Source organism: Xyrauchen texanus, chromosome 13 (assembly GCF_025860055.1).
Source record: "Xyrauchen texanus isolate HMW12.3.18 chromosome 13, RBS_HiC_50CHRs, whole genome shotgun sequence".
Classification (NCBI taxonomy): Eukaryota; Metazoa; Chordata; class Actinopteri; order Cypriniformes; family Catostomidae; genus Xyrauchen; species Xyrauchen texanus.
In genome coordinates, this window is record NC_068288.1 from 13,150,587 (window position 1) to 13,178,528 (window position 27,942).

At 41.8% G+C, this 27,942-nt stretch overlaps 1 protein-coding gene across 4 annotated transcripts; it reads left to right on the top strand.

Annotated features, from left to right (window-relative positions):
* Window positions 1-120: 120 nt before the first annotated feature.
* LOC127654133 (receptor-type tyrosine-protein phosphatase-like N) lies at window positions 121-27,941 on the top strand. Of its 4 annotated transcripts, none has more exons than XM_052141149.1 (23): window positions 121-350; window positions 2,479-2,529; window positions 6,463-6,573; window positions 6,843-6,948; window positions 7,067-7,193; window positions 7,373-7,721; window positions 7,814-7,951; window positions 8,167-8,201; window positions 8,775-9,052; window positions 9,268-9,354; window positions 14,892-14,971; window positions 17,085-17,149; window positions 17,945-18,154; window positions 18,425-18,712; window positions 19,016-19,163; window positions 20,779-20,852; window positions 21,281-21,358; window positions 21,581-21,700; window positions 23,203-23,369; window positions 24,048-24,101; window positions 26,460-26,524; window positions 26,612-26,685; window positions 26,913-27,941. In XM_052141149.1, exons 1-23 carry the CDS (start codon window positions 275-277, stop codon window positions 26,982-26,984), a joined length of 2,853 nt encoding a protein of 950 aa, XP_051997109.1. In that variant the 5' UTR covers window positions 121-274; the 3' UTR covers window positions 26,985-27,941. The 4 variants fall into 4 exon arrangements, with proteins under 4 accessions (XP_051997109.1, XP_051997110.1, XP_051997111.1 ...); XM_052141150.1 differs by having other exon boundaries at window positions 18,425-18,673; XM_052141151.1 differs by lacking the exon at window positions 9,268-9,354.
* Window position 27,942: the final 1 nt, after the last annotated feature.

Here is a 27,942-nt window from a genome sequence, read left to right on the forward strand (position 1 = left end):
ATATTGACTGTGATGACGCAATTTGTGTATGCCTGAAAATAACTGCATTATCGTCGTGCCCACGTTCCGGGTTTTCTGTCTGTCCGGTTCTCTCACCCCCACTCCCTCCCTCCAGGAGCGCGCTGGTGCTCCTCTCAAACGCGCACCTTTTTGCGCACTCTTACCCAAGTCTCGTGCTTCTGCAGTTTGGCACGCGCACAACATCACATTGATTGATGTGTCAACTAATTATGTCGGTGTAAACCGGGTTAAAGGAGAGAGAAGCCAAGGGAAGATGACATCTGCGCGTCTCTGGATCCTTGTCTCTTTGGCGACTGCGTGTTGTCCACTTGGCACCGCTGACAGATACGGTACGTCAAGATCAAGGATGATCCATAGATTAACTTCAGATTACCTAATGATGCACTATTCTGCTGTAGATAAAGGAATAACAGTATTCCGTTTGGGAAATGAATGCATATGCCTTTCTCCTCCTCGTCTATATGCATGTAAACTGCAGCCTTTAGTGTTTACAATGGGAGAAAGCTGAACGAGTAATGGCTAAAAACGGGTCACATTTGTTTCCCTCCTAATACACAAAAAGTGTGAACCATGCTGTACTGTTGATGTTGTCAAAAATCGAATCTATTTGATAATTATATAATGCATTTTTCTTCTAAGTAATATCATAATCATAAATGTATTATTATAACAGTTATTGTAAATGTTAACATTGAGATGACGCTTGTCCCGAGTTCTGGGAACATCCCAGTGACCGAAGAAAACACCGATTATTACTAGTCCTCCGACTCAAGCTCGCATTGTTGTGTTGGAAAGAGTTGACCCTATTATTTATGTATTTCATTCTGTTTAGATATATGATTTTGTTTGATATTTTAGTTATAACGAGGTACATTTAACTTCCGTTCTTTAAATACTTACAAAGTGAACAGAAGCCCAATGAAAGCAAGTACAGGTGAATTCAGCACCATGGACAGCGACAACGGTCACGCGCTAATTGCGCACATTATTGTGAGGGTTTTAGCATTATCAAGTTAGATTGATTGGAAATGGATGGGGTGTGGAATTGTGCGCGTGTGTGTGTGTTGGAGGGGGTCATATGATAGATTGCAAAGGAATGGGTGGTATCGGATCACATTGGCTAATGTACTGCATCTGTATTCTGCAGGCTGACTCACCACTGGCGATCCATCCACGTCAGCCTTCACTATGGGAGCACACGTCACTCAAGCACTCAACTCTATGCGAATAGCAATGTGTGCTCTTCTAGTTGACAGCATTTGTGTTTATGCGTTGCATGAGGATCAGGGGACTGCATGCAAACCCTGCATCCACTTGTTGAGGTTGCAAGGAAGATGGGACTCTCATTTAGGGATGTTTGTAAATATTAGTTTGAGATTAAGAGATAAGTCTAGGGGGGAAGTGTTTGATCTAGCACGTGTGATGTGTTTGTGTCCGCTGACAATTCTGGAGTGATCTCAAGAGTGTCGTATTGGTCCGAAACGACTCCTGTCCAACATCCTCTTGCACTGGAAAAAACTGAAATAATAAGTCACCATGAGCCACAATGAGTCCATGGTTTTGACAAGTTCCACTGTAGCACCTACCGGGTCAAATTGACCCGGCTTATCACAATCTATTCCCTTCTATGTCTCAAGTGCAGGAACTCAACTTCTGTTGCCAACTTTCACCCCACGATTCAATTATGTATGTCAAGTGTGTCATCTTGGATGTATGCTGACACAGAGGGGCATGGATGCAGCATCATTCAAACACAATAGTTTTCAGTTATCATTGCCATTGTAGAAATCCTCTAGTCACAGTGAGCCACCCTTAATTTGATCATGAGTGAAAGTGTCCAATAACAGGGCGGTAACCGCTGAGATTAAGGGACTATATTTGGCTGGTCATGTGATCTTAACATGGTTGCCCCCATGAAGGGACCCTCTTCAAGTGGAATAAAACAGCTTTTATAAGGTTACTGATATGACTGGTGTCTACATCTCATGTGAGTGCTCATGATTTTATATAAATGTTTCAAATTTACTGTATTCTTTGAATTGGGGAAAAAAATACGGAGTGCACCTTTAAGGACAGGATGAGATGCTGAATGTGGTTGGAAGCACTGTTACTTGTATTGTCTCGCAGCATTTGGACAAATGTTAATTAATTCCGGTAATGGTCTCTGGCCATCATTCCTAACCATTACTTGTCTGTTGCCATGGTGGTAATTGATTGACAGTGTGCGATAAGCAATTGGTTTTAGTGCACCAGTTGCCGGAGGTGTGAATTCTGGTCCTCAGAAACCCATATCGGTGTCACTGGAATGGTGCAGACATCTGGAACATAGAGACTTTTGTGGGAGAATATGTGGGTGTATTTTCACAAAATGACAAAGAATGACCCCAAAACCCTCACTTGCGTCACTACGACACTGATCATACTCTCTGTTCTCTTTCTTCATCTCCCACGGTTAAGGTTGTCTGTTTGATGAAGGCCTATGCTCCAGTGACCAGATATGTTGGGATGGTAAGTGCTGCTGTATTTTACAGTATCTTCTATATTCTACGGTTTTGACAATGCATTATTACAATATAACTCTTCATCGCTGAATGAAAAAAAAATAAGTCACAATCATGTTTAGACCTGCCCTATTTCCAGTGTGTCCATACCTGGAACAGTTGTGTAATTATTGGACTGTCACAGCACTGGCACTATCCTCTCTCGTGCATGAACCAATCTTGCCCTCATGTTTGTGTATTAGCTTCATTGTCAAGAGGCAAAAGATACAAACAAATAAAAATGACTGTATGCACACAGATTTTAACTATAGTATAGGTTTGACAAACATCACACACATCACAACATCTGTCTGTTGTCGTCATTTAAGTAGAATTTTCTGTAGTCTTTTAAAAAATATATAAAGCAAATCTTCCAGTTTTGTGTGTGTGTGTGTGTGTGTGTGTGTGTGTGTGTTGACTGCACAGCAAACACAATTTCACCATCACCTGGTCTTACCCAATCGGTGCTTTTCAACCATTTCCATGGCAACTGTGACATCATACAACTTCACGCTCACCACAGTGTCTGTTAATGTGCAATAAAAGCTGAAAGATCCGGAGAGGGAAACACAGCAAGGAAGAGAGATCCTCAGAAAGGGAGAGAGACATTAATAAAATGATGGCGTATCAATCATCACAGGCTGTTCCTTCGACTTCAGCCAGTTTTATGACCCAAGGGTTGATTTTTATTAAAACTAACTGATTTTTTCCTTTTTTATATATATATATATAAAGGTCACAGAAAACAAATGACTTAGAAACTTTTCATCAAGCCTTCGGTATTCATTTTTGGTGCTTTTCAAATGCGTTTTATGATTTAGTCTTGTCCCATCCCCAGACATTCAATATTAAATAAAAAATAAAACACATTTGATTTATAATATTTAGTATGTGTATGTTTATTTTGGAAGGATAGATGTTGTTTAACGAGTTAATACAAGAGGAGGAGTTGCTGTGTATGTTGATGCAGCATTAAGATGCCGTTTGATTAAAAGCATTTCAATGATTATAGAAAATAATTTGGAACGCAAAATATAGAAATCGACATTGAAAGATTTGACTTAAGGAAACAAAAGTGGAGTGAGGTTTATGTCAATAAAGATCCTAAAAGAGCCTGTGATGCTTTTTTGAGCATACTAATTGGCCAATATGGAAAACATTGTTTTTCTAGTTATAAAGAAGCACAGAAATGGATTACTAAGAGAAAAGAGAAGGCATGTAAAAAGAAAAATGCATAATATAGGACATTTATAACAACCAGAACAAAACAAGCTGAAAACAAATATAAGATATATACAAATAAATGAATAAGTATTATAAGATTTAGTAAAAATACTCCTATTACAAACTATTGGAGAGGTATACGAGTAATACTCAAGCAACATGGAAAGTGCTTACCAGTATAATTAGAGCACTGGGGAGGGTAGATGAAGTGAATATTCCTAGCAACATTCATTTAATATAAAACCATTTACATGTTTCTGTAATTAGTTGTTTTTAACAGGTATATTTCCAAGTAATATGAAAACAGCAAAAGTCTTTCCTATTTAGTTCCTATAAACCGTCACATGTGGTGTTCCGCAAGGTTCGGTGCTAGGCCCCATATTGTTTGTACTGTATATAAATTATATTTGTAAAGTGTCTAAAGTATTCAAAATGGTCCTGTTTGCAGATGACACAAATTAAAGTTGTTCGGGGAAAATATTTGGAACAGCTTCCGAGTGGAAATTGAATCAGTCTTAAAAAAGTGGTTTGATGATAATAGACTTTCATTGAATTTAAGTAAAACAAAGCTCATAATATCTAGTAATCGACAATGCAGTAATACAATTAAAATTAGCATTAATTATGAGGAAATGGAGTGTGTGAAAATACATTTCTGGGTGTTATAAGAGATCATAAATTATGTTGGAAACCACATTAAATAATATAAAAACAAAAATGTCTAAATTCATTGCAATATTAATCAGAACAAAACATATTTTGCATGGAAACTCATTATATATACTGTATTGTCCGCTCATAGTTCCATACATTACTTACTGTGTGGGGTCATACATATAAAGCCAAAATATACTGTATGTTACAGAAGAGAGCAATAACGATTGTAAAAAGGGTTGAATATTATGAACCAACAAATATATTATTTATTGAATTACACGCTTTATAATTTGTTGATTTAGTTGATTTGTACACTGCACAGATGATGTATAAAGTTTATAATCATTTATTTCCAAATTGCTTTCAGGGGCTGTTTGAAATAAGAGCAAGTCTGTATAAATTAAGGGTTTAAAAGGGCAAGAACGAATATGAAAATAGATGCATATCTGTTAAACCTCTAGAATAATTGTGACAAGGAATTAAAAATGTGTAGTTGACTTTATAAATTCAAGAAAATGTTTTAAAATAGGGAGATAAATAACTATATAACTCAATATGAATCATTTGTGTATGTAATACTTAAAATATTGTATCATTGGCTGAAATGTGTACATTTATAGTTATGTGTGCACGTGGTTTATGTTGTATGAATCAAATTCAGTGAGAAAAGTGACGTTCATTAGATGAATATATAAAAATTGTAAAAGCACAATAAGGCTTCACCTACACCTTTTTCGGTTATTATATATATTTTGAATTTATTATATAACATTTTATTTGAGGACTGAAATACATTTTTGAAATTGTAAACAAAAGTGAACTGTTGTTTATTATGTTTAAAACTATATTATGGCAGCTATGGGGTCATTTCCACCACACCAAACAATTTTGCCCCAATAAAGATTTTATTTTTATTCAAAAGTTTGTGTACTTGTTTAATGGCTTTCAATTCCAATCAAGCTGTAATTTTGTAAATTATGCAAAAATTATATATATATATATATATATGTGTGTGTGTGTGTGTGTGTGTCTGTCTGTCTGTCTGTCTGTATGTGTGTCTATGTGTATGTATGTGTGTGTGTGTGTGTCTGTCTGTCTGTGTCTGTCTGTCTGTGTGTGTGTGTCTATGTCTGTGTGTCTGTCTGTGTTTGTGTCTATGTCTGTGTGTGTGTGTCTATGTCTGTGTGTCTGTCTGTGTTTGTGTCTGTGTCTGTGTGTGTGTGTGTGTGTGTGTGTGTGTGTGTGTGTGTGTGTGTGTCTGTGTGTGTGTGTCTATGTCTGTGTGTGTGTGTGTCTGTGTTGTGTGTCTATGTGTGTGTGTGTGTGTGTGTGTGTGTGTGTGTGTGTGTGTGTGTGTGTGTGTGTGTGTGTCTGTCTGTGTTTGTGTCTGTGTGTGTGTCCGTGTGTATGTGTGTGTGTGTGTGTCTGTCTGTGTGTGTGTGTGTCTGTCTGTGTGTGTGTGTCTGTGTGTGTGTGTGTGTGTGTGTGTGTGTGTGTCTGTGTGTGTGTGTGTGTGTGTGTGTGTGTGTCTGTGTGTGTGTGTGTGTGTGTGTGTGTGTGTGTGTGTGTCTGTGTGTGTGTGTGTGTGTGTGTGTGTGTGTGTGTGTGTGTGTGTGTGTGTGTATTTAGGAACTATAAAATGTTAGCTATGAAATTAGCATTGGCGAGAATAAGGCATCTTCCTTTTCCCCAAAAAAACATTCAAAATTCTATAAAACATAATACAGAATTTGAGATGTGGTGAGATTGACACTGTGGTTGTAAATAAAATGACTTTCAGAAAAAGTCAAAGGACAAAAATGACAAATCTCCTGTGATGCACAAATAAGTTAGATATACAGCAATACAATGTTTTAACAGAATTCACAGGGCTAAAAGTGCCTTCGAAACACCCAACCTTAAATAGAACATTGAACAACATCTTAAATTGCATTTATAGATGGACTGTTTGATGTAACCTTGTCCACTGTCTGTATTTCTATAAGAGATATACTATAAGGTGTCTGTATGTGTATTCCAGATGATCTGTTTGGTCAGTGTCTTGCACAGAGGCAGGAACGGTTCCGCTACAGGGTGACTGCTGTTCTACTGGACAGACTGCAGTCATTATTGCAATTATTTATGAAGAAAGGTGAGTTTAACTCGCACCTTCTAAGATTGTCCTTTTGTGTCTTTTTTCAGAATGCTTAGTACTATTCTATCTTGTTTAAGTGATTGGTTGCCATAGAAACAAACACACACAAAATATAATATAATGAGCAAAGTGACAATTCATCCTGCATGGGCCTGGAAATGGTCTATATGTTACCACAGTAACCAATGTCAGTTTAGCAGTAAATACATGAAAGTCACTGCTTACAAGCATCATTATATTTGAGTTTTTCACTAATTATTCTTCAGGATTAACTTGGCAGGATGATGTCACCCAATCAGTGATCAAGAAAGAACTTGGCAAAGTTCCAAAGACCCCACTGTCTTTTGGGATAAAGAATAGCCCCTACTCAGAGTAACACATTTTTGTCACATATTCTGTTGTCTCTCTTTTTCTTTTTCTTTTTTTTTTTATACACACACTGCACTGAGTCACTGCATTGATGTATGTCTGTATTGTGCCATTGTTAAAGGTCTCAGAGTGGCCCTACAAGCCAGCTCAACCCCAAACAAATGCAGCCCTATCTGGACTACATGATTGTTGACCCCCCTCAGTCATCCCTCCGTATGCAAAGCCTGGACCCTTATACTTACCAACAAGTGAGCAAATCCACACAAACACAAACAGCCTTCTATAGTGTTAAGTATTCACCCAAAAATAACAATTATCTCATCATTTTCTCACCCTCGTGCCAATATGTGCTATTTGGTGAAGTACTTCACTAATACATCTGCTACAAGTAACATTAATTCAAGTTTGTTGTGTTTCCGCCTCACAGTATGGCTACCAAGATGAAGAGGAGCGCTCTCTGAACCTGGTGGAGGGGGGCAGGTACCCTCCGGCCTCCTCTCGCATTAGGGGTAATTCACCATTTCCTCCGTCTCTGGATAAAGACGATCAGCTTCTGCGAGATCTGAGGACTCTCCTCCTTTCCTCATCCGCACAGCCCACTTCACACCATCAGGTTGCATCGCCTCACTCCGCCTCAACCTTTTTCCAGGATCTGGACATCCCACTTGACTTTAAAGACCATAACAAGGACTTCTTACCCCAGGATGAAGAGTTCAAGAGCCAGCAAGAGCAAAAGAAAGGGTCCCAGAAATATGGAGTGTTTGCAGGGCACAGTGGTGAGTAAAGTTCAATCATGAACAGATAAGAGCACTTTCAAACCTCAAAAACACATTGGAAACTTCCCTTGACCTGTGAACTCTGAACCTAGGGCCCACTCAACAGAGCATAAATGAGCTGCTTCTGCAGCATGGGTTGGATCTGAACCATCTGAACCCCGAGGAGATGGAGCATCTCTTCTCCATCCTCCAGCTCCTGCAAAACGAACCCCCAAACACTCAGAGAAAACGTGAGCACCCAGAGATTTCACTGGAACTTTTATAGAATATCAAGTGAGAACATAAGCAATTTATCTGGAATATATTGCATATAGGCATATCGACTAAATATGAGTTGATCGTAGTAGTACTAGGTACTGCTCCTCAAAAGAAGTTCATTAAATCAAGCTCCAAATGAGTGACCAGTCCATATTCATGCCCAACTTCTTGTTTTTCTTTCATTCAGCTGAAACATTGGATTCCTCTGTGCCTCAAAAAGTGGTGAGTTCCCAACATCATTCTGCTTCCAAGTGTTTTAGGAAAGCTTCAAGACTGCTTGGTCTCAATAGTAATGTTCTATATTACCTGCAGGTGGCAGCATGTGCTAAGGATTTTATTCCCCAGTCCGAACTCACGCAGCATGAATATGTATGATTGTTTTATCCAAAGCGACTTACAAAAGAGGAACATAACAAGCTATTAGTGATACAAAGTTCAACAATATCTGCAATGTTGTACTGCCAAGTTCTCAATGTGTCTGGAGTAGAACAAACGCTAGCACAGAAGAAAGGACTTTTTTGTTTTTGTACAGAAAGTGAAAGTTAAGTTCAGTAGTAAGTGAAATGAGTGTGGATTGGTTAAGTGCTCACGGAACAGATGTGTTTTCAGCTGGTTCTTGAATGTTGAAGGTCCAGAATGCATCTGCAGTGGCTTAATTGTGTTAGCTGGCAAACCGGCCAACAGAGCATTACAGTAGTCCAGTCTTGAAATGACCAGAGCTTGGACCAGGAGCTGTGCAGCACTTTCAGACAGAAAAGGTCTGACATGACAGGGCTTGTGTGCTTTCTCTGTTAGATGAAGATTACAGAAGGGGAGATGACCCATGTGGCTGAGAAGGCTTCTGTCCCAGCCCAAAATTCTTCATTCAACCCTGGGCCCAAAGCCTCCCCTAAGAGACCTAGCTCACCAGAAGCCTCCCAGGAGAACTCTGTCCAAGTGGGTGCCAGTGTACTGGGGCTTGCGTCTCTAAAACATGATGAGGGAAGGCTCGGAAAGGGAGCCCTTAGGATGCAAGCAGGGAAGAATGAAACCAAGTCAAAGGAGGAGTTTGGATATATTATCACCAATCAGAGGTACTACCGCCAGATAAGCGAGTGTTATCTATATGCATATTCCTTTTACTCAAAAGTATAGTGGTCAACAAAGGTCTTGGGCTCTCTCGTAAAACTGGCTATTCAGTGGAGAGTCTCTCCGTGGTGGTGTGTCGTTTTGTGTTGGCTGTTAGTTTGTGCTTCTGTTGTAAATTGTGTGTCTGTATCTGTATGAATGTGTGTGTGTCTCTCTACAGTCCTCTTAGTTTGTCTGATGGGGTTCAACTACTGAAGACCCTTGCAGAGAGGATCCATCTCACCACAGGCTCTTTCGTTAATGTCAGGTAGGCCCAGGTTCAGAACAGGGAGGCCCTGAGATATGTCAGAGGAGAGTTCCAGAATTTCCTAAAGCCGGCGTCACACTAGCAGACTCCAAATGACTCTATCGTCTGCAAATCGTACCCAATTGTACCGATTGTTTTGGTGCAGATCTGAGTGCGTTTGCTGTTCATATATGCTTTTAAGGAATGAACCAAGGGAGAAAACGTACCAGGTTCCGAAACAAATGCTCCAAACAAGCCAGGTGTGAGACTCATGGAGTAAGATACCTTGTGAAAGTGCGTAATTGTGTTTTTAACCCTTTGAGGCTTGTTGTAGTACACGTATGTCCATATACAGCTTTCAGTGAGTAAAGAAATTACGTGAAAGAAAAAAGCTTGGCAACAGAATCGCTACGAATTACTATTGCATTTGCGAGTGCGATGAAAACATTCAGATCAGCTTGACACCTTGTAAGTTCTTCAGTAAAATAAGTTAATTGGTGACTTGATGAGAACAAGCAAGCTGGATGAGTTTTTGAAGCCATTAACTAGCAGGGAGTCCCGACGGTTAAGTGATTAACGACCTACCGATGACAAGACGACCTACCGCATCGTCCACCTCCGCCTGGCCGGCGATTATTTAAATGAGGCTCACACCTGAAAATCACTGGAAAAAATCAGCTAGTGTGGCACCGGCTTTAGGTGGCAGGCCTCGATTAGATCTTGGAAGTACACTGACCCTAAACTTTATTTAATTTGCCAAGCTTGCAACAGCATTTGCTAATATGGGATTAGAAGATTATGGAAATGCAAAGGACAGCTGAACAGAGCTTTATACATTAAATATAAACATGTTATCAATGTAAGCAGACTTGATTTCTGTTTGTTGCTTTGGTCTGCATCTGCAAGCAAATGGTAATCCCACTAACCCTTTGACTAAATTAAACTGTGGTGAGCTGGAACCTTGATCCATTGTCCCTGCAGGACAGAGGGGTATGGCTAAGAGGGAAAGAGTAAAAGGAGAAGTGTATGGAATTCATTTAACTCAAACGTGAAGCTCCCCCACTACTTGTCCACTAACGCCTACCCTCATCTCTTTGCAGTGGCGGGCCGTGCATTAAAAGTCTAGGCGTTCATTGTGATTCATGCCATTTAGAAAACACAGTTTCACAATGAATAAGACAACGTATGTCTTTGTGCATCATACATTATGTCGCAGCTTACTAATAAAACCAAGACATTTTATAAACACGTCCACGCAAGAAAGCCAGAACTTGAAACGACACTTAATGCTCAAGCACACCTAATTTGAACTGTTTTGTGAAATTAATGTCTCCCAAACAGACTTTCAAAAATCATAAGTTTTCATATGAATCTACCAAGGAGGTCTGTAATACCTGGTAAAATCTATCTAATAATATTTGCGATTTAAATGTTGCTTGCAATAAATTTCATTTGGTCAGGGTACACGGTTCTACTGCGTTCCATTGAAGTTTAATGTGGGATATTCCTACTTGATATCTCTGACCATAAATGCATCCCATTCCCCGATATTCGGAACTGCGATGCTCCCGTTAGCTTAGCAGGGGTTTGACTCTCATTAGAGATGTCTCCTAACAACCCAACTGATAAACAATGCTGCAGCGCTATGTCTCCTAGCAACCCAACTGATAAACAATGCTGCAGCGCTATGTCTCCAAGCAACCCAACTGATAAACAATGCTGCAGCGCTATGTCTCCTAGCAACCCAACTGATAAACAATGCTGCAGCGCTTTGTCTCCTAGCAACCCAACTGATAAACAATGCTGCAGCGCTATGTCTCCTAGCAACCCAACTGATAAACAATGCTGCAGCGCTATGTCTCCTAGCAACCCAACTGATAAACAATGCTGCAGCGCTTTGTCTCCTAGCAACCCAACTGATAAACAATGCTGCAGCGCTATGTCTCCTAGCAACCCAACTGATAAACAATGCTGCAGCGCTTTGTCTCCTAGCAACCCCACTGATAAACAATGCTGCGGCGCTACGTCTCCTATCAACCCAACTGATAAACAATGCTGCGGCGCTGTCTCCTTGCAACCCAACTGATAAACAATGCTGCGGCGCTACGTCTCCTATCAACCCAACTGATAAACAATGCTGCGGCGCTATGTCTCCTAGCAACCCAACTGATAAACAATGCTGCGGCGCTATGTCTCCTAGCAACCCAACTGATAAACAATGCTGCTGCGCTATGTCTCCTAGCAACCCAACTGATAAACAATGCTGCTGCGCTATGTCTCCTAGCAACCCAACTGATAAACAATGCTGCAGCGCTACGTCTCTTAGCAACCCAACTGATAAACAATGCAGCAGCGCTATGTCTCCTAGCAACCCAACTGATAAACAAAGCTGCAGCGCTACGTCTCCTAGCAACCCAACTGATAAACAATGCAGCAGCGCTATGTCTCCTAGCAACCCAACTGATAAACAATGCTGCAGCGCTACGTCTCCTAGCAACCCAACTGATAAACAATGCTGCAGCGCTATGTCTCCTAGCAACCCAACAGATAAACAATGCTGTAGTGCTATGTCTCCTAGCAACCCAACTGATAAACAATGCTGCAGCCCTATGTCTCCTAGCAACCCAACTGATAAACAATGCTGCAGGCTATGTCTCCTAGCAACTCAACTGATAAACAATGCTGCAGCGCTATGTCTCCTAGCAACCCAACTAATAAACAATGCTGCAGTGCTATGTCTCCTAGCAACCCAACTGATAAACAATGCTGCAGTGCTATGTCTCCTAGCAACCCAACTGATAAACAATGCTGCGGCGCTATGTCTCCTAGCAACCCAACTGATAAACAATGCTGCGGCGCTATGTCTCCTAGCAACCCAACTGATAAACAATGCTGCGGCGCTATGTCTCCTAGCAACCCAACTGTTAAACAATGCTGCGGCGCTATGTCTCCTTGCAACCCAACTGATAAACAATGCTGCGGCGCTACGTCTCCTAGCAACCCAACTGTTAAACAATGCTGCGGCGCTACGTCTCCTTGCAACCCAACTGATAAACAATGCTGCGGCGCTACGTCTCCTATCAACCCAACTGATAAACAATGCTGCGGCGCTACGTCTCCTAGCAACCCAACTGATAAACAATGCTGCGGCGCTATGTCACCTAGCAGCGCTATGTCTCCTAGCAACCCAACTGATAAACAAAGCTGCAGCGCTACGTCTCCTAGCAACCCAACTGATAAACAATGCAGCAGCGCTATGTCTCCTAGCAACCCAACTGATAAACAATGCTGCAGCGCTACGTCTCCTAGCAACCCAACTGATAAACAATGCTGCAGCGCTATGTCTCCTAGCAACCCAACAGATAAACAATGATGCTGCGCTATGTCTCCTAGCAACCCAACTGATAAACAATGCTGCAGCCCTATGTCTCCTAGCAACCCAACTGATAAACAATGCTGCAGGCTATGTCTCCTAGCAACTCAACTGATAAACAATGCTGCAGCGCTATGTCTCCTAGCAACCCAACTAATAAACAATGCTGCAGTGCTATGTCTCCTAGCAACCCAACTGATAAACAATGCTGCAGGCTATGTCTCCTAGCAACCCAACTGATAAACAATGCTGCAGGCTATGTCTCCTAGCAACCCAACTGATAAACAATGCTGCAGCGCTATGTCTCCTAGCAACCCAACTGATAAACAATGCTGCGGTGCTATGTCTCCTAGCAACCCAACTGTTAAACAATGCTGCAGGCTATGTCTCCTTGCAACCCAACTGATAAACAATGCTGCAGGCTATGTCTCCTAGCAACCCAACTGATAAACAATGCTGCAGGCTATGTCTCCTAGCAACCCAACTGATAAACAATGCTGCAGGCTACGTCTCCTATCAACCCAACTGATAAACAATGCTGCAGCGCTATGTCTCCTAGCAACCCAACTGATAAACAATGCTGCGGCGCTATGTCACCTAGCAACCCAACTGATAAACAATGCTGCTGCGCTATGTCTCCTAGCAACCCAACTGATAAACAATGATGCTGCGCTATGTCTCGTAGCAACCCAACTGATAAACAATGCTGCAGCGCTACGTCTCCTAGCAACCCAACTGATAAACAATGCAGCAGCGCTATGTCTCCTAGCAACCCAACTGATAAACAAAGCTGCAGCGCTATGTCTCCTAGCAACCCAACTGATAAACAATGCAGCAGCGCTATGTCTCCTAGCAACCCAACTGATAAACAATGCTGCAGCGCTACGTCTCCTAGCAACCCAACTGATAAACAATGCTGCAGCGCTATGTCTCCTAGCAACCCAACAGATAAACAATGCTGCGGCGCTATGTCTCCTAGCAACCCAACTAATAAACAATGCTGCGGCGCTACGTCTCCTATCAACCCAACTGATAAACAATGCTGCGGCGCTATGTCTCCTAGCAACCCAACTGATAAACAATACTGCAGTGCTAGCATTAGTGCTACAGGCGTACAATTATCAAAAGAGATTCTAATGTTTTATTCACCTGTTTCTGCAGGCATTTGTTAAACAAGCTTTAATATCATGTAACGTGGAAACAAACTCATTTATCGATATTACTTAATAAAGTGAATGTTTATCACTAACCCTGTAGATCTCCCTGAGTGTGGACATGTTTGTGTGACATCATGCCCCTGCATCCCGCCGAGAATTGAGAATGTCTGCACGAGCTACAAGTTGTAATTCTGACTTCAAGATGTAAAATCCGAATTTCCGAGTTGAACTGAACGCAGCAACACTTTTCATAACTTGATCCGACACTGAATGCTCCAGCAGTCTCATTTACTCTTAGAAAACTCCTGATGTTTCTATAACAACGCAAAAATCACTGATCAATTTACTTGAAGTTAAAATCAGTCCTCCTTTCCTGTTTAATAAATTAATCAATCGCATGATCGTGCAGAACCTCTCGTGTTTGTAAATCCATCAGGATCTCTTTCTCAACTGCGATACCAGCAGTGATGACAGTCGACACGTCAGCAAGATCTCGCGCTCTCCGCTTTTAAATTACGTCGCTTAAAGCATGATTGCGTCACTCAAGGCCAGCTAGAAGGTCTCGACCGGGACATATCATAAAGACCACACCCACCAAGAACAAATAAATCAATCTGATTGGCTGATGAATCTGACACTCTGAATTTAGTTGCGCATACATTTGCACTGTTGAGGGACTCTGTTGAACTTCTGAAGGTCTGACGGTGTGGAGCTCAAACTCACGAGCTGCTTCGGATTCAGGCACGTGATCTGTGAAACAGTCGTCACACTTCGCTTGTAAACATCAATGAATAAATTCTGACTGGATAAACTTTTCGTTTTTCTCTATTTGTGTGTAGACCAATTAAGAGTGGAAAGCGGTTGTAAACATATAGGCAAAAAGGTGATTGAGAATGAAAGGATGAAAAATATTTATTTATTTGGCATGTTACACCAGAGAAGGCTTCACCACTGTCTCTTAGATCCCTAAATCTTGCACACATCTGTGCACGGGATGCTTTCGTGTAATTCAAATCTCTACTTTACAGCGTGGTTGGTCCTGCAGTCACTTTCCTTGTCCTCCCGAACAGCCAGAATTTAACAGCAAATGAGGTGTCCGAAAAGACCGGTAAATACATTTTCTTTGTTAATAAGAGTGTTTCTGAGACACAAGGTCATGCAATGTCATATAAAGGATGATTCTCATGAAACCTGTCAAGAAAATAACCAATGCAAAAAAAAATGAATTTAAATGAAATTATATTTGCATTAAAGAAAATGAAGCCTATATTTAGGGACATTAAGATTGAGGGCCATTATTGTGTCATTGTTTTCAAGACACTTTAGCACATTTAGCCCCACAATACTCATTACCGTGACACGTCCAGACCATAGACTGTAAAAAGATGGCCGACGCACCTTCACTCTTTTCCATTGGTGAGAACTGAAGCCGCCAGTGTCCCGATATGGCGCTGACATCTTGGGACTTGAGTCTGCGCAGTTGCGATTTCGGGACCAGACCTGTGCAGGAGTGAGCAGGAAGTAAAGCCGCAAAATCAAGGCCCCGCCCTCACTCTCGCTGAATCAATCGCAAGCACACGCCCCTGCACTTTTGACTTATGACTGTGTGAAATAATTAATTATAGAAATGTAGATATTAAATTTAAAGCTCCAATCTCCTCAGTCCTCCGAAGATCCCGAAAAAAAGTCGGTTGGTGCTTCAGTGACTACTTCGCTCAGAGAACCTGTCAATCACAGCTGTCAATCATGATGTCACAGCACTGTTTTTATAGTATCAAATAACTAAAAACAAACTTATTTTTGAAAACAAACACTTGAAATTACATCAACGTGATAGAAACGACAGTAAATGACAGAAACTATCTTTGGAAAAAAGATATGTGAAGTGTAATTGAATTGTTTAGTCGGTCTCACGTCCCGTTGAATAACATGGGGAGGCGGGGCTTATGACCTATACTAGGACCAGTCACCAGGGGGCGATCGAGACGTTTTGGCTTCACTTTTGAGGGCTTGTGCGGCACACTTGGTCCAGATGTTTTACTCTTACTATTCCTATTCCCGCTGTTTTCAATGATGATTCTTAAAAAAATTAAAGGCTGTACCATGGAAGTAATACTCTTAGAATGGAAATAATAATAATAATGAAAGTAATGTTACAATGCAAAAAAGCTTGATAGCCCGAAAAATAGGCTTTATTTTCTATAAGCTTAATATAATTCTTATGTGTGTCTTTTGGTTTTGGAGTAAATTAGGACTGGGATGTTTTCTTGACTTAACAATTTTATTCAAGAAAATTAATGCATATTTTGAGTTTTGAATTGTGATTGGATGGATCACATTCAAAGCAAAACACTATATGCTATTATTGATGTAATGACCACAATAATTTATTGAACATCTGTATCTTTTACTATTTTGCTGTTGTCGCCATTTTATAAAGCAGTAGCTAACTGAGGTATTTGTGTTACAGTGATTTGACCACATTTTAGGCTTTCTGTCCAGCCTATTCTCCATAACCATGGTAAACCACTTTGCATGGGCCTAAATTAGAATGGATGGGCCAAGTATTCACCCAAATATTTTTCTTCCAAGATTTCCTTTAAAACAGAAGGCACATTCAAACAGTTGTCACATTTTCAGAAATCAGAATTTATGCAGTTTTTAAACTATTTTATAGACCTTATTCACAGCAGCGTCATCTCTGGGAATGAAAATGAGGCTGAGAGGGAGAGATGCACTTGGTCTCTTCAATGCATGCACTATATAAAGCTATCAAAATGCTCCCAGATCACATCTAAGTTTACACAACTCGTGGTTCCTAGAGTTTTTGTCTGCTGAAAGTTCTTGGAAAGATATTTGATCAATGTTTCGGCAACAGAATGATCCAAAAACACTTTAAACAACTGGACAACCCATTGAAGAGACTGTGCATCTACCCCTCACAGCCTCATTGTCATTCCCATCAAAGATGATGCTGATGTGAAGTCAAAGAGTAATCTCTAATATTATAGGTTGGCCTGGGTCTAATTTGGGTGGGGCACAGGCACACCCCGGCCCGACCTTGGCTATGCCACTGACTGTAACGCATCATCTCATGAGGCTTATTGCTTTATGATGGGCTAAACCCTAAACTGGCGCATGTCTTGCATGTCTAATCTTACACATTCTAAAAACTTCTAGAAAATATCTGTTTTTGATTTCATTTTAACTTTTACATGCAGTGGCTCAAAAGAACTTTCTAGAATCAGAGACTGGTCTGAAGGTGCTACAGGCAGGTGTTGGGGAGGTAAGGATGTGCAGTTAGCATTACCATTACGTCTTAACTATTGTGTCTTTCCCATTTGTTTATGTCTCTATCGATGCCAGGTGCATAGATTCCTGGGGGAATGACCTCCTTGGTTACAGAGTTGAAGAATTTAGATGTTTCCATTGATCATTGTATAAATATATTTATAAATGTAACCAAGGAGGTGATGATGTAATGCCCTGGCTCCTGTGTGGTCTGCATCATTCCAGCAGAGAAACCGGTCTGTCAGTGGGGAATATAGTGGGTTCTGTTCTCAGTGGGTCAAACTGAGGTGTTTTACAGAATATAGAACAGAATAGATAATGCTCTATTTTTCTTTCCCTCTCATTGATTAGATCTTTACATTTACTGAATCATGGTGCTTACAGCAAGTGTTCTGATGTTGCCATGACAACCAGTGACCCCCCCACTGAGGTCACCGTTCCAGACAGCAGGGGGGGACGTGCAGTCCACCTTTAAACACTCATTATTCTGTCCTGTTTGAGCGAGCATGTGCAAGCCTTTCCCTCACTCCCTCCTCTCTTCAACTTCAGTTTCAAAGCGTTAAAGAGCAATGCACAGTCCTGAGTGACTCCTCTCGGGAATAAAAAAAGGCTTTGCGCCTGTAGGAGAGTAAAGAGGGGGAAGGGTTTCTATTGGCAGTCTGATTCTTACAGAAAAAAACTGAGATGCCTTTAAACACATGTGACATATGGGAGGTATTTAAAAGCCCTTGTGACCTTACAATTATTTTTGTTTGTTTCATTTATCTCTTTCTACCCTCCGTCATTGCAGAAGAACGACGGCCAAGCATTGCCAGTGGCAATACGTGTACGTGACAGCAGCCAATGGGTGTTCCTCATGTTTATGGGTGTGGCTTGTGTGGGTGGACTCCTGGTGGGGGCATTGACCATTGCCTGTCTGCGCACCCATGCCCGCCAGTTGGCCTCAAAGAAACTGGGGCTGGGACCTGAAGCTGGAAATGTGACGCATTATGAGTACCAGGTAGGAGGAAGTGATCGGAATGTGCGCTGCATAATTTCTCTGCAACACAAACATTAAACAGTAAAGACAAAAAGCTATTTTTTCTTCCTACTGATTTTGGTGACTTTGGCTGTGATGTTACTATCTACTACTAGTATGGGCATCCCTAGGCATTCTTCAGCATATCCACTGCAACATGTAATACGGGTTTTACTTATCAGACTGGTAAAGACAGCAATTTGTCAACTAGAACAATACATTTAGTCTTATTTTGGGTGACAATTTCTTCAGGATCTTTGTCGGCAGCACATGGCTGCTAAGTCCTCTGTGGGCAGGCAGGACTGTGGGGTTGGAGCTGCAGGTGGTGCCGGTCCTGGAGGAGGTGGTGGTGGAGAAACAGATACATCACGAGTCAGCAGTGTGTCGTCTCAGTTCAGTGACGCTCCTCAGCCAAGCCCTAGTTCGCACAGCAGCACCCCCTCCTGGTGCGAGGAGCCAGCGCAGTCTAACATGGATATCTCTACGGGACACATGATACTGGTTGACACACACTCCCACCCCTATTTACACACAATACATGTAATTAATTTGCAATTAATACCAGTAACTAACTTCCCTTTGGTTTACGCTGTGAAAAATAATTGCCCTGAAATCATTTTACCTAACATGTATCCCATGATAATACAAAGAATGTTTTGTTTCCTTTTTCTTTGACTGTAACAGTTTTTAGTATTCTCTAAATATACCATGTGGTATCACATGAAAAAGCAGCATTTCTGAGAAACACAACAGGAGTCTCTATACGGGTGACTCTCTCTCTCTCTCTCTCTCTCTCTCTCTCTCTCTCTCTCTCTCTCTCACTCTCTCACACACACTTTTTAGGCATATATGGAGGATCATCTGAAGAATAAAGACCGTTTGTTGAAAGAGTGGGAGGCTCTGTGTTCCTACCAGGCAGAACCCAGCACCATCTCAGTAGCCCAAAGTGAAAGTAACGTCAAGAAGAACCGCTGCCCTGATGCCGTGCCCTGTGAGTAATTCCCCATTGCTCCCAACCCCCACCCCCCTGGCTGTCTTGAATTGCCCCTTCCTGATTTCTTCTGTTTTTGTGTATATCTCATACAAAATTGTGTATGACCCCCTTGTTACTAAATCCCCATATCTATGAAACTGCGTTCATAATGGGGTTCAGCTGGACTGGACACAACCAGACCTGATTACTGCCAGTCCTGTTCAATCACATCAACACCTAAATAAAACTTTTTCAGCAGCATGAAGTTGGCTAAAATGTCTCACCCAGTAGCACAATATGCCAAAGTCAAAAGAAATTCGTCATCCGTCTGGGAAGGGTTACAAATCTATTTCAAAGTTTCTGGGGCTCCAAAGAACCCCAGTGAGAGTCATCATCTCCAAATGGAGAAGACTTGGCACAGTAGTGAACCTTCCCAGAAATGGCCGACCTTCCAAAATTCCTCCAAGATCACAGCGACGACTCATCCAGAAGTCATAAAAATCCCAAGGACATCATCTGAGGAACTGCAGGCCTTTCTCACATCAATAAAGGTCACTGTTCATGACTCCACTGTCAGAAAGACACTGGACTAAAATGCCATCCATGGAAGTGTGGCGAGGCGAAAACCACTGCAAACCCCAAAAACATTAAAGATCGTCTGAATTTTGCCAAAACACACCATGATGATCCTCAAAGCTTTTGGGAGAATGTTCTGTGGACTGATGAGTCGAAATTGGAACTGTTTGGAAGACAGGGGTCCCGTTACATCTGTCGTAAATCAAACACTGAATTACACACAAAGAACGTCATAAGTTACGACGGTCAAGCGCCGGTGGTGGTGGCAGTGTGATGGTGTCGGGATGCTTTGCTGCTTCAGGGTGACTTGCATTAATGGAGGGAAACATGAATTCTGCTCTCTACCAGAAAATCCTAAAGGAGAACGTCCCGTCATCAGTACATGTGTTGAAGCTCAAGAGCAACTGGATTATGCAGCAAGACAATGATCCAGCATAGGAGTAAGTCCACCTCTGAATGGATCAAAAGAAGCTAAATTAAAGTTTTGGAGTGGCCTAGTCAAAGTCCTGACTTTAACCTGATTGAGATGGTTAACCTGACTTCCCTTAAACAGGAAGTTCATGCTTGAGAACCCTCCGATGTGGCTGAACTAAAGCAGTTCTGCAAAGAAGAGTGGGCCAAACTTCCCCCACAACGTTGTGAACGACTGATCTCCAGTTATAGGAAGTGTTTGGTTGCAGTTGTTGCTGCTAAAGGTGGCACAACCAGTTATTAAGCTCAAGGGGGCAGTTAGTTTTTCACATAGGTGATGGATAAATGTTTTTCTTCAATAAAACAAATACATATATTTGAAAACTGTATTTTGTGTTTAGTCAGGTTGCCCATGTTTTATGTTATATCTCGTTTGAAGATCTAAAACTATTTAGTATGAAAATGCACAAAAATAGAAGAAACCAGGAAGGGGGCAGATACATTTTCAAAGCACTGTAGCTATGTTTTTCTTTATGATCTTCTTCTTAACTCCCATACTATGTGTTAGCCTTTTTGTCACTCAAGCGGATCAATCTGTCCACTTTTTTTAAGGATTAGATGAGTGACTCTACGTTGTTTTATGCAGACGATCATTCCCGAGTGAAGCTGAAGTCTGAGATGAACCCCTCCAGGACAGACTACATCAATGCCAGTACCATTGTAAGTCTGACACACTATCTGCACCTGAAGATGGTCAACAGGCCTGTCCTAGACATGTGAATAACTTTTTTAGAATATGAAACATGACAGTTTGAAAGGCTTACATTATTGCCCCTTTCCCTCCCTCTAAAGCTAGAAATACCTCCTCTGATTGTATCCCTCTCAGTTACCATGGTGATAATCCATTTATTCCCAGATGTGCAAGGCTGCCACTGGTTCCGGAATCCCCTTCTCAGCATTGCCATGGTTACATTGTATTGATCTCATTTAGTACGTGTAAATCTGGAATCCCCCACTGCTCTGTTGTAGTGGAGAGCAGGGGATCATCAATTAAGTCTTCATGCAGTCGTGGTGCTGGGCAGATCCAGGGTTAATATGGGATAAAGCAGGGCTGACCCCTGACCTTTTGTCTCCTATTGACCCTTTAGATCGAGCATGACCCTCGGATGCCAGTGTATATCGCCACCCAAGGGCCTCTTTCGCACACCATCTCTGATTTCTGGCAGGTCAGTCATTGTGTGTTAATGAGAGTGCTGAGCTCTTTCACTATAAAGAAATATAAGTCACTTGCCATTTGTGCTGTGAATTTAGCAAACAGTCAGTGCATTTTATATGATTCACATATGGAGTAGTGCTGGTATGGTAGAAATTAAGTCAAATTACAAATTTGATATGCGTAAGTACTACTGTACAAATGGTATGTTTCGTAACCCGTGTTTGTTGTGCAGATGGTTTGGGAGAGCGGCTGTACAGTCATAGTGATGATGACGGCTCTGGTTGAAGATGGAGAAAAGCAGTGTGATCGCTACTGGCCCGATGAGGGCTCTTCTCTCTACCACATATATGAGGTTTGTGTGAAAATGTGTGAAATGTGAACCTTAAAGCTCCATTCGCACCACAAATGACTGTCGCTTGGTGTAGCTAGACTCTAGTTTTCTGTGTTTCCTCAACTTTGTCTTGTCACTCACCATTGTGATCTCTGTCATCAACAGTCACTACAGCTCGTGTAGCTGGAAGTCGCTCTGCTCTCATTGAAAATGAATGGGATCGTGTTGCTTTGTCACACGATGCCGCCAGTGGTGTGAATGGGGCTTGAGAGATGTCCCCATTTATACTGATGAGCCAAAACACTATGACCTCCGGCCTAATATGCTGTTGGTCCTCCGCGTGCTGCGACCCCTGAACGTGTCCTGTGAGATCTGGCACCAAGACTTTAGCAGCAGATCCTTCAAGTCTTGTAAGTTGCGAGGTGGGGCCGCCATGGACTTGTTGGTCTAGCACATACTACAGATGCTCAATCGGATTGAGATCTGGCGAACTTGAAGGCCAGGGCAACACTTTGAACTCTTCATCATGCTCCTCAAACCATTCCTGAACACTGTGAACTGCATGGCAGGGGGCATTATTCTCCTGAATTAGGCCACTGCTATCAGGAAATACCATTGCCATGAAGGGGTGTACCTGGTCTGCAATGATGTTAAGGTAGGTGGCACATGTCAAATTGATGTCCACATGAATGGCGGGACCCAGGGTTTCCCAGCAGTACATTGCCTAAAGACTCACACTCCATCCACTGGGTTGACGTCTTCCCAGAGTGCATCCTGGGGCCATCATTTCCCCAGGTAAATGGCGCACACGAACATAGCCATCTACGTGATATAAACGAAAACAGGACTCATCGGACTAGGCGACATTCTTGCACCACTACAAGGTCCAGTTCCGACACTCGCGTGCTCATAGTAGGCGCTTTAGACGGTTGAAGGGTCATCATGGGCACTCTGACCGGTCTGCGGCTATGCAGCCCCATAAGCAGCAGGGTGTGATGCACTGTGTTTTGAAACGCATTCCTCCCTTAAATATCATTAAGATTTTCTGTGACTTGTGCCACAGTAGACCTTCTGTCGATTTGGACCAGACGGAATGGCCTTCGTTGCCCTCATGCATCGATGGGCCTTGGGCGCCCAACACCCTGTTGCTGGGTTGTGGTTTGTTCCTCCTTGGACCACAAGCCTTGCTGTTTCAGAGATGCTCTGACCCTGTCATCAGGCCCTAACAATTTAGCCCTTGCTAAAGTCGCTCATGTCTTTTACTCCTGGCCGTTTCTCCTGCATCCAACACATTGATGACGAGAACTGATTGTTTGCTTACCATCTAATCTACCCAGACCATGACATGTGCCCTTGTTTGGAGATGATCAACGTTATTCACTTCACCTGTGAGTTGCTGTTGCTGAAGTTTTGGCTCATCAGTGTATGGTCTTTCTACTTTGATGCATTGTCTGCTGTAGTAGGGCCTATAGAGCATAAATGTGATGTTAACTGTAATGTTAACTGTAAGTTATCTCACTCAGGTGAACCTGGTGTCTGAGCATATCTGGTGTAATGACTTCCTGGTGCGTAGTTTCTATCTAAAGAACGTACAAACCCAGGAAACTCGGACCCTCACTCAGTTCCACTACCTGAGCTGGCCTGCACAGGGAATACCCACCTCCACACGCCCTCTACTGGACTTTCGCCGGTAATGCACATGGTCACACACATACATTTACACACACCTCCATGTGAGTTTACATCAGTTTCATGTCACATTCTCCATTCTTTCACCTGTCTTCCATTACATGATATGGCTTCACTCTTACTCTCCCTTCATTTGATCTGACTCTTTACCTCTCAATTTATTTCTGTCTCCTGACCTCTGAGCCACCTTATGTTTTTCTCTTTGTGAGCGATGGAGCGCGGTAGCGAGGTATTGCACAGCTGTCTGTGTCATTTTTGTGGTTTGCAGCTAGTAGTCTGGTTCCAGTTGCATAGTCACAAAAATGAGCACAGACAGGTGTGGCTGCAGCAACGCTGATGAAACGCTCCATCGCCTAACGCACCCATTCTCTCTGTCTGATTCTATATTTCTATTCATCTCTAACGTTTCTATGTCTTTTTGCCTTCTACACTCATTTCACTTATATCACAGCTCAGTTTCTTCCTAGAGATGTGATGAAACAACTTTTGCTTAGTGTGTTGATGTTGCTTGTTTCTTGCCTCTATTGACTGCGAGAGGTGTCTTTGGTAAAACACTCCTCTGTTTGATCTTTCTGAGTCTCTACTGTGAAGTCGTCCTAATGTTTTCCTCTCATCTCTCTGGGTTTCTATTCTGCATTAGCCTCGAAATTTCTCTCTGATCTCTTTCTCTGCTCCTTAGGAAAGTCAACAAGTGCTACCGTGGACGCTCCTGCCCCATCATTGTGCACTGCAGGTATATATAAATACACTTGTTTAACTCCTTGTTATGTTTAGGGCGAAAGAAAGTCCTTTTTCGGAAAGGTAGATGTGGAGCTTGTAAAAGGCTGGGCGATATGGCCAAAAATATTATCACAATATATTGATATTTATCACAATATATTTCATACCAATAATGGTTTTAGCCCAATGGCAGCGATGGACTGGGAAGAGAAATCACACCGGGATTTTACATGGCCCAAAAGTGGGGGTGTCGCTCATTTTAGCTTAGTCCCGGTTCTCCCTATGGCCAGTCCGCCCCTGATCGGTCGCAAAGTGTGTCGCAGATGTAACACAGAATGGATCATGAAAACAAAAGGCAACTAAATAGTACATAAATAAACAGCAATGATGTTGATGTAAGAGTTGCTGTTGTGTTCAGTTGACGGCTGAATTGCAATGTCAGTGCTGTCTTATTCAATACACAACAATGTCATGTTAGCTGTATAGCTAGCAGCTACCTAGCCTCATTATTGGTTTACATGACAGCAGGGCTACGTAGCATCTAGCCAGCTAATACATCCTACATGGCTGATTTCATGACTGTGATTCAATTAGATAGTTGTGTGTATAACTTTGCCAAACTGCTTGCGTTTTAGTGGCACACACCAGATCGTCTAGATGTAGAACATAGGCTAAATATAGAACATTTATAAAAAATACTAAAAATTTGTGGTGACAACACAACATTGTCCATTATTTGTCCCAGATTTGATAAATAATCCAAACCAGATTTTTTTTTATGTCGGAAATTTTTAAACACGCCCGAGAGTGCCACACGCTATTTTCTAATTTCGTCATTAGCATTTAGCGTTCTAGATGCAAACGGTTCAGGTCTCCAGGCACCGTCTGCGCGCATGCGCGAGGCGTTGACCATACTAAGAAGTATGCCCTGTCCCAAATGGCACACTCCGGACTTGTGGACTTCCTCAGAGTCCACACTTCGGTGACGTCATGTAGTGCAGACTTATAGGGCCCCTCGCGCAAGTCCACAAGGGCGCATTGAGAAGTATTTTTGGGACAGACTCGATCGTGAAGCGTGGTTATTGTTGGACAGGAGCTGCAGGTTCGGTTCGGGGAAATATGCTGCCTATTGTTGTTGTTTTTACTATTGTGTTTGCGAGATGGCTTGCCATGCAGAGAAATCACATTTATACGCTCCGACGTCGTAGAAGACGAGATGTTTCATGTATACAAATGCTGATGTTATGCACGGAGGAAAGGGTAAGCAAGTAAATGTCATTGACTTTGTAGATAAACATATAACTTGTCAAAAGTCGTTAATGCATTAAGTCATTATTATTTGATTTACTGTTTAATTTTCTTTTTTCTTTATATACATATATATATATATATATATATATATATGTATTTTACATTTTTTATGTGTACCTTGTTTTTTTTATGTCGCTTTTTCTCTTTTTCTTTTCTCTTGTCTTGTATTAATCAATACCAGTGAAAGGTGACGCTCATTCCATTTTATTGCTAATATGGTCGATGACCAGTTTGTATAAACTGTAGGTAACAACTGGTAAAATGTACACAGTCATAAAAACCATAATGATACTTACACTTAAATATTTTCTTCTCAGCCATGTTATCAATTGTCTGTGTCCGTGAGCGAAAGCGCTCTTCACACCAGTTGTCTGATTGGCCTTTCGCAAGGACTCCTGGGTACTTGAAGTGCGTGAAGCCTGGATCTATGCGGGCTTCGCGGAAGACCGCTTCAAGGGTACAAAGGGGGCGCTGCTGAGCACACTTCAGAGCGTTAAAATGCTAAATGGGATGGCCTACGGACTCGTAGACTCAGCGAGCACGCGCAATTTAAGTCCACGAGACCGAAAGTCCGCATGAAGTGCGCCATTTGGGACAGGGCTGTATCCCAAAACGGTAGAAGTGCACTTGCATCGCACTATTCCATACCGGCCCGCGGCAAAAAGGGTATACTTGAAAGGCTAGAGCGCATGACCGTGCGTAAGACTAAACGGCTTGCAGAAAAGTATACCCTCTCTGTATATTAGCTGGGATAAGAGAAAGCATTTTAACTAGGGCTGCCAATCGATTTAAATGAATCAAATTAATTAAGTGACATGCCCAATTAATTGCATACATCATTATGTGCTGAGAAAGGCCACCAAATAAAGATAATTCATTTAAATAATGCATAATAATTTAATATTTATAAATATAATATGTAATACGGTTTGAAATAAAGTGCATTATTGTGGCAGATGAATAAATCATTGATTAGACCAAACAAACAGTGAAATGAAGTTCTGTATTGATTTTAAGTTAAGAGCGCATCCCTTACTATGTCACCTTTCTGTTTGTGCAGTGATGGTACAGGACGCACTGGCACATATATCCTGATTGACATGGTTCTGAACCGCATGGCCAAAGGTCGGCATTTGTAAAATGCAGGTATCACATATTTTAAGAAGTACAGCATTTTAAAAATGTTTAACAAAGTTTTTGTTTTCATCTCAGGAGTTAAGGAGATTGATATCGCTGCAACGCTGGAACATGTCCGAGACCAGAGGCCTGGAATGGTGCGCACCAAGGTAACGAAACACCGAACGGAAGAGTTGTGCTTCGTAATACCACAGAGCCCCGTTTTAGAAATGAAAGCATGATTGTACTCATGAAACACCACAATCTCATAGTCCTCCCAGTTGCAGTAACTGCTCTATATCATTTTCATTGGTGCTGATGGTGTTATTAAAGAAGAGTTGGATGGATGGGGGATTGTTAAATAGAAATGCTGACCGATGCTTGTCTCCCTCATCAGGATCAGTTTGAGTTTGCACTGACTACTGTGGCTGAAGAGGTTAATGCCATTCTCAAAGCTCTGCCCCAGTGAGACGAATGCCCACGACTGCCTAGCTGATCAGAAACCTGCATCCGTACACACACACACACACACACACACACACAGATTACTTCGTATCAACACGCATGTGTGCATACAGGTACACGCATTGTGTGGCCACTGAGGTTAGTATTGTTTCCTTCCTGCACTTCTCTAGAACACAAGCACTTAAACCACATGTCCAACCAGTGCTGTCTAACCTTGCCTCCCTACACTCTTAACACACATGTACCACTTGAACCTGTAATGAGATTCCTCAGGATAGGATTCTTCCTTGGTGATAAAAAAATTCAATTAGCAGAAGGAAAGTGTTTCTCTGTGTTTGCGCTCTCTTGGCACTGCCCTCTGTTTCTCTCATATCACCATGGTGATGATATCTGATGATGTATGCGTACCAGTGTAATGTGTGATGCTTATCTACTGTGGTGGTGGTGGAAGAGAGGGGAAACATGGTCATAAAGATGAACTTTGATGCAGTTAGGTCTCAGGTTCAACATATGTCGGCCACAGTCATGCGTGGGCCCGGATGGCGTGTGAACCCACAGATTTCCTCTGAATTATGATGGCCACCGTTCAGAAAGTTCTACACATCCTGTGCAACTTGCATGTTGATTTATTAAATATTTAGACTAATTCAAAACTGGCTTCGAATAAGAGTGCAGTTCTGCCAGCTCTCTTTAAAACATTTAAACCCGTTAAACATACAAAATTTTGCATTTTTCGGAAGACAGACGATGAGCTTGAATTCCCTCTCTTTCTCTTCCTCCTTGGTCAAACTCGCTCTTTCTCTGTGATTATTGTGGTCAACTTAATTATTCTATTCCTCTAGCAAATAAAAAAACAAAAAAAACATGTTATTGAAATCTAAAAAAAATTACATATTTATTTTGTATTTTGTGATGACTAATAAAACTTGTTTGTGAAGTGATGCAGCAGCATCACTGCGTAT